Raw genomic sequence first — 17,055 nt, 5'->3', positions numbered from 1 at the left:
TTTACGTTCGTCTCTAAAGGTTGAGTCCCAGAATCTGACACTAGGTAACCAAGAAATTTTACCTGTCGCTGCCCGAAGACACACTTGGATGTGTTTATCAAAACACCATACTCTTTGAGCCTGGTGAAGAGTAGTCTGATGTGGCGCTGATGTTGTTCTTCAGAACTGGAAAATACCAAAATGTCGTCTAAGTAACCAAAACAAAAGTCATCAAAATCACGTAGCACTTCGTCCATGAACCTCTGAAAGGTTTGTGCTGCATTGCGCAGTCCGTAGGTCATGTACGGGAACTCGAAAAGTCCAAAAGGAGTTATAATGGCTGTTTTGTGGATATCATTGACGTGTACTGGTATTTGATTGTACGCCTTGACTAGATCGATAGTTGAAAATACTGTACAACCAGAGAGTTGGTAGGAAAAATACTGGATATGGCGTATCGGATACCTGTCAGGTACTGTGCGAGCATTGAGTGCCCTATAATCACCACATGGTCTCCATCCGTCGTCCTTCTTCTTAACTAAGTGCAGAGCGGACGACCACGAACTGTTAGAGGAGCGGGCAGTTCCCTGTGACAGCATATCGTCAAATTCTTTTTTGGCTGCTTTCAGTCTAACTGGGTCTAAACGACGAGGTCTACTGGTAACCGGTGGTCCGCAAATGGTTTTGATGTAATGCACGGTATTATGCTTAGGTAAGGAAGACGTACCTGATGGTCTCGTTACCTCTGGAAACTCATGAAGCAGCTGATGGTATTTTGATTCTCCCGAAATGGCTTTGACTGACGCAAGGTCATCGGAGATATTTTCTTTTATTGCTTGCACTGACAGAGTGGTATTTCCATCGACGAGTCGCTGACATCTGCAATCTACAAGAAGATTGTAAAATATCAAAAAATCTACGCCGATAATGGGCTTTGAAACATCAGCGATGGTAAATTTCCAGGTGAAAGTACGCTTTAGTCCTAGGTCTAAGTGTAACAATGTAGGACCGTAAGTATGAATGACTGTACCGTTCGCCGCCATGAGTTCATACTTTGTCTTGGTACAGGGCGCCTTGGTAGCCAACCGTGGAAAAACGCAGAGATCCGAGCCAGTATCAATGAGGAAAAGCATTGTTGAAATACGGTCGGTAATGAAAAGACGGCCTGTAGGTAAAGGGCAGACGTTGGCCGCTACTTCCGGCTGCCCAGAGAGTTTTCCGACTCTCCGTAACTACATGGCTGCACACATTTTTTAGCATTTGAACCAAATTTAAAATGGTACCAACATTTTTGCTGGGTAGTCGACTTCCTGCGATGTCTGGAATGGCTCCGGGAACGCTCTTTAAATTTTGATGAGACCGAGTTGTGACGTACGTGGGTCGAGAGTTCCGATACCTGCTTGGTCAGGAGTTGGATCTGCTTGGCCATTTCTTCCAACATGGAAGATGCAGGGGGTGTGGCCATCGCAGATGTGCTTGCGACCTGTGGTGATGAGGGTGCTATCTCATGCACTTTGTCTGCCAGGTCAGCTAATTTTTCGATAGGCAGATCAGGCTGTGAAGCTATAACCGTTTGAATGTTTTGTGGTAACCTACTCGACCATAATGTTTTTAAAAAATCCTTGGGGACAGATGAACCCGCAAGATCTTGCATGTATCGCAGAAACTGTGATGGCTTGCGATCACCTAGCTGCTCGTGCCTCAGCAACTGCATCACTTTCTTTTCTTGAGACGCAGACAATCTTTTAATCAGTTGCGTTTTAAGAGTGATGTATTTATCCGTCTCGGGAGGAGAAATGATAATATCCTTCACCTCGACAGCAAATTGATTATCTAACTGAGCGGCAACGTAATAAAATTTTGTAGTATCACTTGTTATATTAGATAAAGCAAACTGACCTTCAATTTGTGAAAACCAAAGGGCTGGTTCTTCCGGCCAGAATGGTGGAATACGCACGCCAATTCTGCACACGTTGGATGTAGTCGCGTCCTCCATCTTGTATCAGCGGTCACTTGCCAAGGTCGTTAAAATGGCCTCCTGCCGTTTTAAATCTTCTTGCCAGCAGTAAACGTAGGTATTTATTGTAGTGCTCACCAATTTAGGGGTCACCAATATAGGGGTTGAGATGTGATACCACTATTTAATATGATCTTATTTATTTTACACTAAATGAGTAAAATTAAAAATCCAATTTTTGTGGAGAAATTGTCCAAATTTATTTAACTCACAGATACGTGAAGAGAAAATGATCACAGAAGGAAATAAAGAAATTTAAATAAATACCAATAGAAAATACAAGCTAAACTAGCACGTAATAGCAAGAAGTTAAGGTTGAGAATTGAATGCAAGCTAAGAGAGCAATGGATACACAAGTGATTGTCGCAAGCGATTCTAGCCGACTCTTTAAACGTGGCGATGCTAGCTAGCAGCCTACGACACGCATAGCACAAAAACTCGGAACAGGTTTGAATTGTTCCAATGCGCTGCGTGCGGATGATTTTAGTAAATGTAATAATATTAATTTAGAATAAGTAATGTTCCCTACAAAGCTGGCCGCCTACCAACCTGGCCCGAGTAGGCGCGCACAGGTTGCTCCCGCGCGCTACTCCGAGCAGGCCGTCGAGGGTGCCCACACACCCTTGACTCCGCGACGTGCCTTGCAGGCTCTCGCCGCCGCGTTTCGTGGAAGACTCACGTCCCCGTGTCTCGCGGCCAGTGGCGGTCGAGGAGGAGCACCGTGAGGTTTTAGTGGGTATTGGGATTGGCCTTCAGCCGGTCCACGAGTCCCACATAACCCGCTCGAGTCCCCACTCGGGCCGGTATCCGTAAAAGGATTTAAAAATAAAAAAAAAAAAAAAAAGGTTAGGTTAGGTTGAGGTGCTTGGTCGGATAACCTCCTCGTGTGTTCGTTCGCTGTTGGCCCTTTCTCGAATGCTTGTCATTCGGGGGGGACGAACAGTGTGCGGGTCGGTGCACCCTGGGCGGCGAGTAATTGGTGTCCACAGGATTCGTCCTTGGGTAATGATTGCTCGCTGGCTAATAATCCGACGTGGTTCTCCGCGTGTCCTCTGTCATGCAGAGGTCACAGTGTGAGGAACCGGAGGGCGTGGTGTGTACTCATCCTACCGCCACGCAGGTGCAGTGATGTGCCTGCGCCGAATATATCGGAACTCCACTCTTGGTTGCGGTCATGTCTCGTAATCAGGAGTGGAACCGAGGGCCTTGCCTTTACCGGCCGGGCTGTGAGGAAGAAAACCTCTATAAAAATTACCCCAACCCAAGCGGCGAAGCAGCGCGAGGGGTTTATGGCTGATGGGGAGATCAGTTGCTACTGCTGGTCCCGTCAGGGTACCGGCCGACACCCTGGCGTAATAGGCTTATCCGAGTACAGGGGGCACTGCTCGGATGGACCGTTTTTCCCCCACACTCGTGGGAACAATATGGAATTTCTAAAAACAAAAAACCAAAACGATGAGGTGGAGTGTGTTGAGCCCGAGAAGGGCGGCGATGTGATGTTGCCTGAGAAGGGAGGAGTAGATGTGCTTAAGGCGGAGGAAGTTGTTGGTGTTGTTGCGGCGTCTCGAAGAGTGTCTGTTTCGAGTGTCGCTGCGCAGGGGTCAGTTGGTGATGGCCAGAACGTAGGAGTGTGGAAGGAGCCGAGAGTGGTTCTGACCAGATTGGACGTTGATGACGGAATGTCGACTGTCGATAGTGTCAGGTCGAGACGAGGGTCCGGATCATCATATGGACGGTTGTGGGGAGTGTTGGAGTCAAAGGACTCAGATACTGAAAGTTTTGTGTCGATGGTGTCAGAGAAGTCAAGGACACGGGCACAATACCTGAAGGACAGGCGGAAGAGGCCTCGGAAGCCGATCGATCAGTCGGGGTCTTCTGGTGAAGGAGAGCCAGATAGACCGGCGCCAAAAGTGGTTGCCATGAGGAGACGGAAAGGTCTCGGTGAGGCAGAAAGGAAGGAGTTGCCGCTGAGGTCAGAACAGGAGGTGTCTGACAGCGCTGCGGCCGTACTGGCCAGGGCTAGCTCCAGGCTCTCGGACATGTCTCTACCATCCGAGAAAGAGCAGGACGAAGCCATACTTGCGTCTGACCTACAAAATCAGGTGGTGGACAGCCTAGCGGTGATAAGGAAGGTTGCCAGCAGATCGGGAAACCTTAAAGGAACTTTCACCAAGGCCTTTTGACGGATACCGGCCCGAGTGGGGACTCGAGCGGGTTATGTGGGACTCGTGGACCGGCTGAAGGCCAATCCCAATACCCACTAAAACCTCACGGTGCTCCTCCTCGACCGCCACTGGCCGCGAGACACGGGGACGTGAGTCTTCCGCGAAACGCGGCGGCGGGAGCCTGCAAGGCACGTCGCGGAGTCAAGGGTGTGTGGGCACCCTCGACGGCCTGCTCGGAGTAGCGCGCGGGAGCAACCTGTGCGCGCCTACTCGGGCCAGGTTGGTAGGCGGTCAGCTTCCCCAAGCTGACCGCCCTCTAGCACATTAGGGCGGAAGGCGGCGATCGTGTGCCGCCCTCCGGCGACCCGGTCTCTTACGGCGGATGGCGACTTCGGCAAAAGCCTCCCTCGCCCGTTCCGCCGACTCCTTCTCGAGCACCACTGCCTCGCAGAAGGATGAGACCGCATCCCACGACGTCTCGCTGCCGGCCATAGCCTTGACCACGGCCGGCAGGGAAAGGTCGTCCCCTATGACGTCGCGCAATGCGCGACGTTGAGACGCCCAGGCTGAGCACACCTCCAACGTGTGCTGGGCCGTCTCATCGAGGCAGTCGTCGCAGTGGTGGCAGCGAGCGTCGGGCTCCCTCCCGGTGATCCGACACAAGTAACCCCCGAAGCAGCCATGCCCCGAGAGCACTTGTGTCATGCGGAAGGTTAGGACGCCGTGACGCCGCGCTAACCACTGGCGGAACACTGGACGAACAGCCTCGTTCGTCCTCAGGCCGGCAGTTGGTGTTGCCAGCCGAGTTTCCCACAACTCCATTGCGGCTACCCGCACCTCCTCAGTGCGTGCCTGGCTTGCCGGTTCCCCGGACACTAGGCCTATTATTTCTTCATTTGGTTCATATATTTCATTATTTTCCATAATTTTAATTATTATTATTATTTGAGAATCAATAATTAATCAACGAATAATCCTATTTTCATTAAATATACCATCCTCTATTGAATGATATCAAAATTTACCTCCTTCTGAACATTCTTATAATGAACTTCCTATTTTAAGAAATTTCTAATATGGCAGATTATATGTAATGGATTTAAACCCCATTTATAATGGAATATCCTTTTTTTAGAAATGGCAACCTGATCTAATTTAAATTACCAAAATAGAGCTTCTCCATTAATAGAACAAATTATTTTTTTTCATGACCATACATTAATTATTTTAATTATAATTACAATTTTAGTAGCATATTTAATAATAAATTTATTTTTCAATAATTATATTAATCGATTTTTATTAGAGGGTCAAATAATTGAATTAATTTGAACTATTTTACCAGCTATTACTTTAATTTTTATTGCACTTCCATCATTACGATTGTTATATATTTTTAACCGACTTCTGTAAGAAAAGGAGGTTATCAATTCGACTGTATTTTTTTATTTTTTTATTTTTTTATTTTTTTTTTATTATTTTTTTTTTATGTTTGTTACCTCATAACTTTTGACTGGGTGAACCGATTTTGATATTTTTTTTTTATTTGAAAGGTGAAGCTTCCCGAATGGTCCCATTTTTTTTTGGTCCATGTCTGACAATGGTATCCATGAGAAAATCACATAAGTCTTAAATTTGCATTAGGTATGTGCGCGACAAATAGACGCATAACTTAATGTCGCGCAAACTGATTTTGATGATTCTTATTTTATTTGAAAGGATACACTTCAAGAATAATTTGGTGAAAGTTTGGCTAGATTCCGATTATGGAATCCGGTGAAATTTGAGAAAGTTTGTTTTTTTTGGTAAAAAATTGATTATACTGTAATAGTTACAAGCAAAAACTTTTTAACTCGATGTCAGAAGTGAGATTCCTGATCGTTACATTTCTTTTCAATCAACCTCAAAAAAGAGAATGTTCTCATTTTCAACCAACTTCAAAAAAGGGAGATTCCCAATTCGCCCGAATACTTTTTATGTATGTTCATGTCAATATACCAAAATGTTACTTTGCGCAAAAATAAACCCTAATTAAATGAAGTTTTACATGGGACAACCACAACCACTCGTTGACAACCACTACCACCACCATCACCACTCGTTCAAGAAGCATCATTTTAAGATCTACCCATCACTTAAAATCGTAAAATAAATTATTTTTTAACAAAAACAAAAACCGACTTCTAACAACGAACTAAAAAGTGAAAAATAATTTTACAAAGATTTTATAATTTTGAAGTCGGTGCTCAGTAGAACAAACAGGCTTAGTAATTAGATATTGTAGTAAAGGTGTTGTATTAGCATTAGCTTGACACCGACTTCAAAATTATAAAATCTTTGTAAAATTATTTTTCACTTTTTAGTTCGTTGTTAGAAGTCGGTTTTTGTTTTTGTTAAAAATTAATTTATAGATGAACTTAATAATCCTTTAATTACATTAAAATCAATTGGACATCAATGATATTGAAGATATGAATATTCTGATTTTAATAACATTGAATTTGATTCATATATAATTCAATCTAATGAAAATTTAAATAATTTTCGACTTTTAGATGTTGATAATCGAATTATTTTACCTATAAATAATCAAATTCGTATTTTAGTTACAGCTACAGATGTAATTCACTCTTGAACAATTCCATCATTAGGAGTAAAAATTGACGCTAATCCAGGACGATTAAATCAAACTAGATTTTTTATTAATCGTCCTGGAATTTATTATGGTCAATGTTCTGAAATTTGTGGGGCAAATCATAGTTTTATACCTATTGTTATTGAAAGAATCCCTATAAAAAACTTTATTAATTGAATTAATAATTATTCATTAGATGACTGAAAGCAAGTACTGGTCTCTTAAACCATTTTATAGTAAATTAGCATTTACTTCTAATGATAAAGAATTAGTTAATAAATAACATAAATATGTCAAATTTAAATTATTACTTTTTGTAATATTCTTTTATTCCTCAAATAATACCTATCAATTGAATAATTTCATTATTATTTTTTATTTCTATTTTTATTAGTTTTATAATTATAAATTATTTTATTTATAATTATAAAAATAATTTTAATTTTAAAAAAATTAATAAAAATAATTTCAAAAAAATTTTTTGAAAATGATAAATAATCTTTTTTCAATTTTTGATCCTTCAACAAATTTATTTAATTTCCCATTTAATTGAATTAGAACATTTATTGGATTATTATTTATTCCTTTATCTTTCTGATTTTTTCCTAATCGTCATTATTTATTATGAAATTTTATTTCTAATAAACTTCATAATGAATTTAAAACTTTATTAGAACCAAATAGAATTAATGGATCAACTTTTATTTTTATTTCATTATTCTTTTTTATTTTATTTAATATTTTTTTAGGTTTATTCCCATATATTTTTACTAGAACAAGTCATCTTAATGTATCCCTTTCATTATCTTTAACATTATGATTAAGATTTATAATTTATGGATGATTAAATAATACACAACATATATTTATTCATATAATTCCTCAGGGAACACCAGTCGGGGTCTTCTGGTGAAGGAGAGCCAGATAGACCGGCGCCAAAAGTGGTTGCCATGAGGAGACGGAAAGGTCTCGGTGAGGCAGAAAGGAAGGAGTTGCCGCTGAGGTCAGAACAGGAGGTGTCTGACAGCGCTGCGGCCGTACTGGCCAGGGCTAGCTCCAGGCTCTCGGACATGTCTCTACCATCCGAGAAAGAGCAGGACGAAGCCATACTTGCGTCTGACCTACAAAATCAGGTGGTGGACAGCCTAGCGGTGATAAGGAAGGTTGCCAGCAGATCGGGAAACCTTAAAGGAACTTTCACCAAGGCCTTTTGACGGATACCGGCCCGAGTGGGGACTCGAGCGGGTTATGTGGGACTCGTGGACCGGCTGAAGGCCAATCCCAATACCCACTAAAACCTCACGGTGCTCCTCCTCGACCGCCACTGGCCGCGAGACACGGGGACGTGAGTCTTCCGCGAAACGCGGCGGCGGGAGCCTGCAAGGCACGTCGCGGAGTCAAGGGTGTGTGGGCACCCTCGACGGCCTGCTCGGAGTAGCGCGCGGGAGCAACCTGTGCGCGCCTACTCGGGCCAGGTTGGTAGGCGGTCAGCTTCCCCAAGCTGACCGCCCTCTAGCACATTAGGGCGGAAGGCGGCGATCGTGTGCCGCCCTCCGGCGACCCGGTCTCTTACGGCGGATGGCGACTTCGGCAAAAGCCTCCCTCGCCCGTTCCGCCGACTCCTTCTCGAGCACCACTGCCTCGCAGAAGGATGAGACCGCATCCCACGACGTCTCGCTGCCGGCCATAGCCTTGACCACGGCTTGTCACGCCACTTACCGCCAGCACCTTCCCGCGCATTCCCGCGCGTTGGAAAAAATCGGTTTTCGCCACTTACCGCCGGCACCTTCCCGCGCATTCCCGCGGGTTGGAAAAAATCGGTTTTCGCCACTTACCGCCGGCACCTTACCGCGCATTCCCGCGGGTTGGAAAAAATCGGTTTTCGTCACTTACCGCCCGCACCTTCCCGCGCATTCCCGCGGGTTGGAAAAAATCGGTTTTCGCCACTTACCGCTGGCACCTTCCCGCGCATTCCCGCGGGTTGGAAAAAATCGGTTTTCGTCACTTACCGCCCGCACCTTCCCGCGCATTCCCGCGGGTTGGAAAAAATCGGTTTTCGCCACTTACCGCTGGCACCTTCCCGCGCATTCCCGCGGGTTGGAAAAAATCGGTTTTCGTCACTTACCGCCCGCACCTTCCCGCGCATTCCCGCGGGTTGGAAAAAATCGGTTTTCGCCACTTACCGCCGGCACCTTCCCGCGCATTCCCGCGGGTTGGAAAAAATCGGTTTTCGTCACTTAACGCCCGCACCTTCCCGCGCATTCCCGCGGGTTGGAAAAAATCGGTTTTCGCCACTTACCGCTGGCACCTTCCCGCGCATTCCCGCGGGTTGGAAAAAATCGGTTTTCGTCACTTACCGCCCGCACCTTCCCGCGCATTCCCGCGGGTTGTATACCACCTTGAAGGCCCCTCGGAGGCCGAACGATCGACACCAGTTTCAACTGAATCCGAGCGGGGAAAACTGAAAAAATCGGTTTTCGTCACTTACCGCCCGCACCTTCCCGCACATTCCTGCGGGTTGGAAAAAATCTGTTTTCGCCACTTACCGCCGGCACCTTCCCGCGCATTCCCGCGGGTTGTATACCACCTTGAAGGCCCCTCGGAGGCCGAACGATCGACACCAGTTTCAACTGAATCCGAGCGGGGAAAACTGAAAAAATCGGTTTTCGCCACTTACCGCCCGCACCTTCCCGCGCATTCCCGCGGGTTGTATACCACCTTGAAGGCCCCTCGAAGCCCGAACGATCGACACCAGTTTCAACTGAATCCGAGCGGGGAAAACTGAAAAAATCGGTTTTTTCCACTTACCGCCCGCACCTTCCCGCGCATTCCCGCGGGTTGTATACCACCTTGAAGGCCCCTCGGAGCCCGAACGATCGACACCAGTTTCAACTGAATCCGAGCGGGGAAAACTGAAAAAATAGGTTTTCGTCACTTACCGCCGGCACCTTCCCGCACATTCCCGCGGGTTGTATACCACCTTGAAGGCCCCTCGGAGCCCGAACGATCGACACCAGTTTCCACTGAATCCGATTGGGGAAAAGTGAAAAAATCGGTTTTCGCCACTTACCGCCCGCACCTTCCCGCGCATTCCCGCGGGTTGTATACCACCTTGAAGGCCCCTCGGAGCCCGAACGATCGACACCAGTTTCAACTGAATCCGAGCGGGGAAAACTGAAAAAATCGGTTTTCGCCACTTACCGCCCGCACCTTCCCGCGCATTCCCGCGGGTTGTATACCAACTTGAAGGCCCCTCGGAGCCCGAACGATCGACACCAGTTTCAACTGAATCCGAGCGGGGAAAACTGAAAAAATCGGTTTTCGCCACTAACCGCCGGCACCTTCCCGCGCATTCCCGCGGGTTGTATACCACCTTGAAGGCCCCTCGAAGCCCGAACGATCGACACCAGTTTCAACTGAATCTGAGCGGGGAAAACTGAAAAAAATCGGTTTTTTCCACTTACCGCCCGCACCTTCCCGCGCATTCCCGCGGTTTGTATACCACCTTGAAGGCCCCTCGGAGCCCGAACGATCGACACCAGTTTCAACTGAATCCGAGCGGGGAAAACTGAAAAAATCGGTTTTCGCCACTTACCGCCATCGACACCAGTTTCAACTGAATCCGAGCGGGGAAAACTGAAAAAATCGGTTTTCGCCACTTACTGCCGGCACCTTCCCGCGCATTCCCACGGGTTGTATACCACCTTGAAGGCCCCTCGGAGCCCGAACGATCGACACCAGTTTCAACTGAATCCGAGCGGGGAAAAGTGAAAAAATCGGTTTTCGCCACTTACCGCCCGCACCTTCACCTTCCAACTTCGGGTTGAATACCGCCTTGAAGGCCCCTCGGAGCCCGAACGATCGACACCAGTTTCAACTGAATCCGAGCGGGGAAAAGTGAAAAAATCGGTTTTCGTCACTTACCGCCGGCACCTTCCCGCACATTCCCGCGGGTTGTATAGCACCTTGAAGGCCCCTCGGAGCCCGAACGATCGACACCAGTTTCAACTGAATCCGAGCGGGGAAAAGTGAAAAAATCGGTTTTCGCCACTTACCGCTCGCACCTTCACCTTCCAACTTCGGGTTGTATACCACCTTGAAGGCCCCTCGGAGCCCGAACGATCGACACCAGTTTCAACTGAATCCGAGCGGGGAAAACTGAAAAAATCGGTTTTCGCCACTTACCGCCCGCACCTTCCCGCGCATTCCCGCGGGTTGTATACCACCTTGAAGGCCCCTCGGAGCCCGAACGATCGACACCAGTTTCAACTGAATCCGAGCGGGGAAAACTGAAAAAATCGGTTTTTTCCACTTACCGCCCGCACCTTCCCGCGCATTCCCTCGGGTTGTATACCACCTTGAAGGCCTCTCGGAGCCCGAACGATCGACACCAGTTTCAACTGAATCCGAGCGGGGAAAACTGAAAAAATCGGTTTTCGCCACTTACCGCCCGCACCTTCCCGCGCATTCCCGCGGGTTGTATACCACCTTGAAGGCCCCTTGGAGCCCGAACGATCGACACCAGTTTCAACTGAATCCGAGCGGGGAAAACTGAAAAAATCGGTTTACGCCACTTACCGCCCGCACCTTCCCGCACCTTCCCGCGCATTCCCGCGGGTTGTATACCACCTTGAAGGCCCCTCGGAGCCCGAACGATCGACACCAGTTTCAACTGAATCCGAGCGGGGAAAACTGAAAAAATCGGTTTTCGCCACTTACTGCCGGCACCTTCCCGCGCATTCCCGCGGGTTTTATACCACCTTGAAAGCCCCTCGGAGCACGAACGATCGACACCAGTTTTAACTGAATCCGAGCGGGGAAAACTGAAAAAATCGGTTTTCGCCACTTACCGCCCGCACCTTCCCGCGCATTCCCGCGGGTTGTATACCACCTTGAAGGCCCCTCGAAGCCCGAACGATCGACACCAGTTTCAACTGAATCCAAGCGGGGAAAACTGAAAAAATCGGTTTTTTCCACTTACCGCCCGCACCTTCCCGCGCATTCCCGCGGGTTGTATACCACCTTGAAGGCCCCTCGAAGCCCGAACGATCGACACCAGTTTCAACTGAATCTGAGCGGGGAAAACTGAAAAAAATCGGTTTTTTCCACTTACCGCCCGCACCTTCCCGCGCATTCCCGCGGGTTGTATACCACCTTGAAGGCCCCTCGGAGCCCGAACGATCGACACCAGTTTCAACTGAATCCGAGCGGGGAAAACTGAAAAAATCGGTTTTCGCCACTTACCGCCATCGACACCAGTTTCAACTGAATCCGAGCGGGGAAAACTGAAAAAATCGGTTTTCGCCACTTACTGCCGGCACCTTCCCGCGCATTCCCGCGGGTTGTATACCACCTTGAAGGCCCCTCGGAGCCCGAACGATCGACACCAGTTTCAACTGAATCCGAGCGGGGAAAAGTGAAAAAATCGGTTTTCGCCACTTACCGCCCGCACCTTCACCTTCCAACTTCGGGTTGAATACCGCCTTGAAGGCCCCTCGGAGCCCGAACGATCGACACCAGTTTCAACTGAATCCGAGCGGGGAAAAGTGAAAAAATCGGTTTTCGCCACTTACCGCCCGCACCTTCCCGCGCATTCCCGCGTGTTGTATACCACCTTGAAGGCCCCTCGAAGCCCGAACGATCGACACCAGTTTCAACTGAATCCGAGCGGGGAAAACTGAAAAAATCGGTTTTTTCCACTTACCGCCCGCACCTTCCCGCGCATTACCGCGGGTTGTATACCACCTTGAAGGCCCCTCGGAGCCCGAACGATCGACACCAGTTTCAACTGAATCCGAGCGGGGAAAAGTGAAAAAATCGGTTTTCGTCACTTACCGCCGGCACCTTCCCGCACATTCCCGCGGGTTGTATACCACCTTGAAGGCCCCTCGGAGCCCGAACGATCGACACCAGTTTCAACTGAATCCGAGCGGGGAAAACTGAAAAAATAGGTTTTCGTCACTTACCGCCGGCACCTTCCCGCACATTCCCGCGGGTTGTATACCACCTTGAAGGCCCCTCGGAGCCCGAACGATCGACACTAGTTTCAACTGAATCCGAGCGGGGAAAAGTGAAAAAATCGGTTTTCGCCACTTACCGCCCGCACCTTCACCTCCCAACTTCGGGTTGTATACCACCTTGAAGGCCCCTCGGAGCCCAAACGATCGACACCAGTTTCAACTGAATCCGAGCGGTGAAAACTGAAAAAATTTGTATGGCTCGTAGTATAGTTGAGTTGAGATATAAACCACAGGATTAGCGAGTAAATCGTTTATTACTTAAGTTACAAAGTTTAAGTTGGATGCCAATCCGCGGTGAGAGCCGCCCGTCAACTGCGATGTTAATTATACGACTATTAATTTAAATATATTTTGTTCTAATGCGTCCAAAACCAGGTCGCGTCGTCAGCTATATAAAAATCTGTACGTGAACCGTACATGCTCCCGAGACAAGATACAAAAGATACAAATGGTGGATGGGCATCCAGTACAGCAAAACATATACAAAAGAAAATACGTTTGAAATAAAGTTTAAAAGAATAAAAGTTTAAAAGAATAAAAATTAAAAATAATTAATATGATTAGAAATACATCAAGAAAAAAATCACTTTGACATATCTTCAAAAGTAAATATTTTCGGAAGCTCCAGCGGTGTAGAATGCGTTGTTCGTCTTTCTCGCATTTCGATTTCTTCCTTACACTCTTTCGGTTCCTCGAACAATAGTGTTTCCTTAGCTTTCCTTTCCTTCTTTAGTTTCGTAATCCATCTTTTTATTATGAAATAAAATAGAAACGTAGCGATCGCTCCCAACAGCAAAGAAGTTACTGAGTAAAAGTATATATCGTGAGATGTGAAATTTGAGGTCACGGGCAAAGTTTCTTGCTGCTTTTGATAAGCTACTTGTCGTTCGACTTTTTTAAAATCTGTAGCTGGAATATCTAATTCCGTGATGTTCAACTGCACGGTCTTCCAACTAAGATTAAATATGTTGTTAATAGTGGAGTTTAGAGTAGGAATGGTAATATTTGCATTCATGTTCAATTTGCTTCCGAGGTGATTATACGTAAACAAAGTCGCGTGTTTTATCTGTAGTAAGCATTTAGGCTTCATTACGATGACTCCCGTCCCGTCAATGACCGCCGCCGCCGGCGTAACGTGATCGCCGCATATGACGCGCATCAGCTGTTTGTCTCACAATGTAAATAGCCAGACATTCGGTCTGTGTAGTTTTATCCACGTTTCTTTGCATTTTGTGTCCTCGATGACACACGATAATGATGTTTGTTGACTGAATACTTTCGCTTCACAGGGTGCATCCTTATTTTGTAAGCTGTATACAGGCTGGCTCGCAATACACGTGAATTCGTCTTCTCCGTAAGACGTGCAATGCTGTATATCTTGTTCTTTCAGCGTTATATATAAGTTTTTTACCAAGTTAATTGCGATGAAATCTGAGAAGATTTGTACCATTTTTAAACGACCTTCTCTTAGAAATGGAATAGGTATTATTCGATATATTCTGTAATTGTCATCACTCAGCAACGGAATGTGCAATTCAAAAAGTAAATAATTATCTGTGATTCGAGCCTTCACATGAATTAACTGGAAAATGGCTTGAAAATCTCGTTGTATATCCTTTATCGGTAAAGATAATCCTTGAGGTAATTTTCCAGATATAATGTTCAGTTGTTCGATCAGTTGAGACACGGGAAACAGATGCGTGTCGAGATGACCCTTGTAGATGTCCGCGAGAGCATTCATGAGTAGTTCTTGAATTCGATGTAATTCGGTTAAAATTAAAGATGACGTCACCGCAGCGGAATTGATATCATTTATTGTGTACAATATATGTGCTCTATTTTCAATTTTTGTAATAGCGCTGCAAGTTTGATTCATGTAGGCATTTATTGCTTGGAATTGTTTATCAATAAATGCAGTATTTCTTTTCACTAAGTTATTTTCGGCTTCAATAATAAGTGTTTGGTTCTTTATAAGTTGTAATAGGTAATTATCGTTATTTTGTAAGTTTTCAATATCTCTTTCGTATTTTTGAGCAAAATCTGCGTCTAACACCCCAAAAAGTGTTCTTGCTAATTTTCCAACTCCATCGAAATAGCCTCTCTTCTGCCGTGAATGCGATGACAATAACATTGTATTATATTCAAGTAAATGATGCAATTCATGACGTAATTGATTGACGACTGCTTCGCATGGCTTATACTCATGTGATATTCTCTGACAAAGTCTGTCCATCTGGTCAATATGAATGTTAATTTTACTCGAAGCTTCCCAGTATGATGTTAAGTTATAATAAATCAAAAGCGTCCATTCGTCATGTGTTAACTGTAGTTTTCCTGCCTCGTCGAAATACATTGGATGGTTATTTTGTATGAATGTGACCTCAAAGTTATTATTTGTTGGTGCTGAATTTACAATTCCCATTGTAGTTATCATAGTCATAAGGAATAAAGACAATAAATTTGCTTTCTTTATTTTTGTACAACCTCGTTCTCGTTGTTTTTTAAGATTTTCGGTTTGTATTTCTTCTTTGTTACGTAAATTTGTTTGCTGCGGCAATGGTGACAGTTTTGTTATAGGTCGTTTCAGTAACCCCTTTTTTGTTTTAATGGTGACTACTCGGACCCTGTCGTCAGCGCCTTTATGTAGCTCTATAACTCTTCCCATGGCCCATCTTCCAGGAGGTACGTGTTCATCCTTCACCAGCACCAGATTTCCTTTCTCTAAATTTTCTCTAGTTTGTTTCCACTTGCTCCTTACTTGCAGTTGATGTATATATTCATTTGACCAGCGTTTCCATATGTGTAAGTTCATTTGTTCTATCAATCTCCATCTATTTCTTAAGTCAATTTGATTAAGGTTTTCTTCTTCATGTGGTGGAGATAATAAGGAACCACCGATGAGAAAATGACCCGGAGTGAGATATTCCAGGTCTTCCACGTCTTCCGTTAATGGACAAAGCGGGCGTGAATTTAAACAGGCCTCAATTTGAGTTAGTAAGGTATAAAATTGTTCATAAGTCAGCTTCTGCTCTCCTAGAACTCGTTTTAAATGATATTTCATTGATTTAACGGCAGCTTCCCAAAGGCCACCAGCTGTTGGCCAAAAAGGTGCGTTAAAATGCCATTGAATCTTCATGTTACTCATTTCATCATAAAATTCAGATGAACGGAAAGTGTAGGTTCGATCAAATTTTTCTTGAAGTAGTTTAGCAGCTCCTACAAAATTTGTACCATTGTCTGCGTACATCTGTTTTGGTGTACCCCTGCGTGCACACATTCTTTTGAAGGCGGCGAGAAATGCTTGCGTAGTTAAATCCGAAACTAATTCAAGATGCACAGCTTTTGTAACCATGCAAATAAAGATAGCTATGTAGGCTTTGCATGTTTTGACTCCTCTTCCTTTGTTAATCTTCACATCTACGTGCCCGGTGAAATCTACACCAGTGTTTGTAAAAGGTCTCGTTGGAATTACTCTCTCTTTCGGCAAGTCTCCCATAATTTGTTCGTTCCGATGGGTTTTGAAACGATGACATCTTACGCACTGACGTAATTCTTTCTTTACTGTCCTGTTACCCCCAATAATCCAGTATTTAAGACGTATATAAGCTAAAGTTAGCCGAGCGCCGCCATGAAGAGTATTGTGATGTGCCTCCTGGATAATAATCTCCGTTAATCTTCCTGTAGAGGGAAGAATAATTGGATGCTTTGTTTCAGGAGGTAAATATGCGTTGATAAGGCGCCCTTTGACGCGTAATAACCCCTTTGCATCGAGAAATGGAGTCAACTTCAATAAGTTACTTTTCGACGGTATTATTCTATTCTTCTCCAAGTGTTCAATTTCTTCTCCAAAATATTCCCGTTGCACATTTTTAATAATTATCTCCTCCGCTTCAATAATTTCTGTTGCAGTTAAACACATAATCCTATTTTTATTTTTGTCACAGTCGGCTAAGTTATAATTAAAGTTTATTGACTTCTTGCGAATATGAATATTTATTATTCGTATTATCCAGCCCAGTACTCGAATTACGCGCTTGTAGCTGCTATATTTGTGTAATATAATGTTTACGATTTCACATGTTTTGTAAATCACCACGCAGCATTTTGTTGAATGTTGGCCATTGTTTGTTAAGTAGGTCATGTCTTGACAATTTTTTATACTATATGTTTTTAACCAGGCTGGCCCTTCCCACCAAAGATTGAATTTCTGAAGTTGTGTTGGGTACAGCCCTCGAGTGG

At 45.2% G+C, this 17,055-nt stretch overlaps 1 protein-coding gene across 1 annotated transcript; it reads right to left on the bottom strand.

Moving 5' to 3' along the window:
* Positions 1 to 1,171: 1,171 nt before the first annotated feature.
* LOC146526430 (uncharacterized) lies at positions 1,172 to 1,975 on the bottom strand. The gene has a single exon (XM_085207135.1). The coding sequence runs from the start codon at positions 1,973 to 1,975 to the stop codon at positions 1,172 to 1,174; it is 804 nt and encodes a 267-aa protein (XP_085063261.1).
* Between the last annotated feature and the right edge of the window lie 15,080 nt (positions 1,976 to 17,055).

This window comes from Heliconius melpomene, unplaced genomic scaffold (assembly GCF_056956725.1).
Source record: "Heliconius melpomene rosina isolate 202511_hmr_F unplaced genomic scaffold, ASM5695672v1 ptg000038l, whole genome shotgun sequence".
Lineage (NCBI taxonomy): Eukaryota > Metazoa > Arthropoda > Insecta > Lepidoptera > Nymphalidae > Heliconius > Heliconius melpomene.
This window is presented reverse-complemented; position numbering and strand designations above follow the sequence as displayed.

Coding starts and splice junctions, on each gene's coding strand:
- LOC146526430 (XM_085207135.1), bottom strand. CDS start 1,975: ATGGAGGACGCGACTACATCCAACGTGTGCAGAATTGGCGTGCGTATT.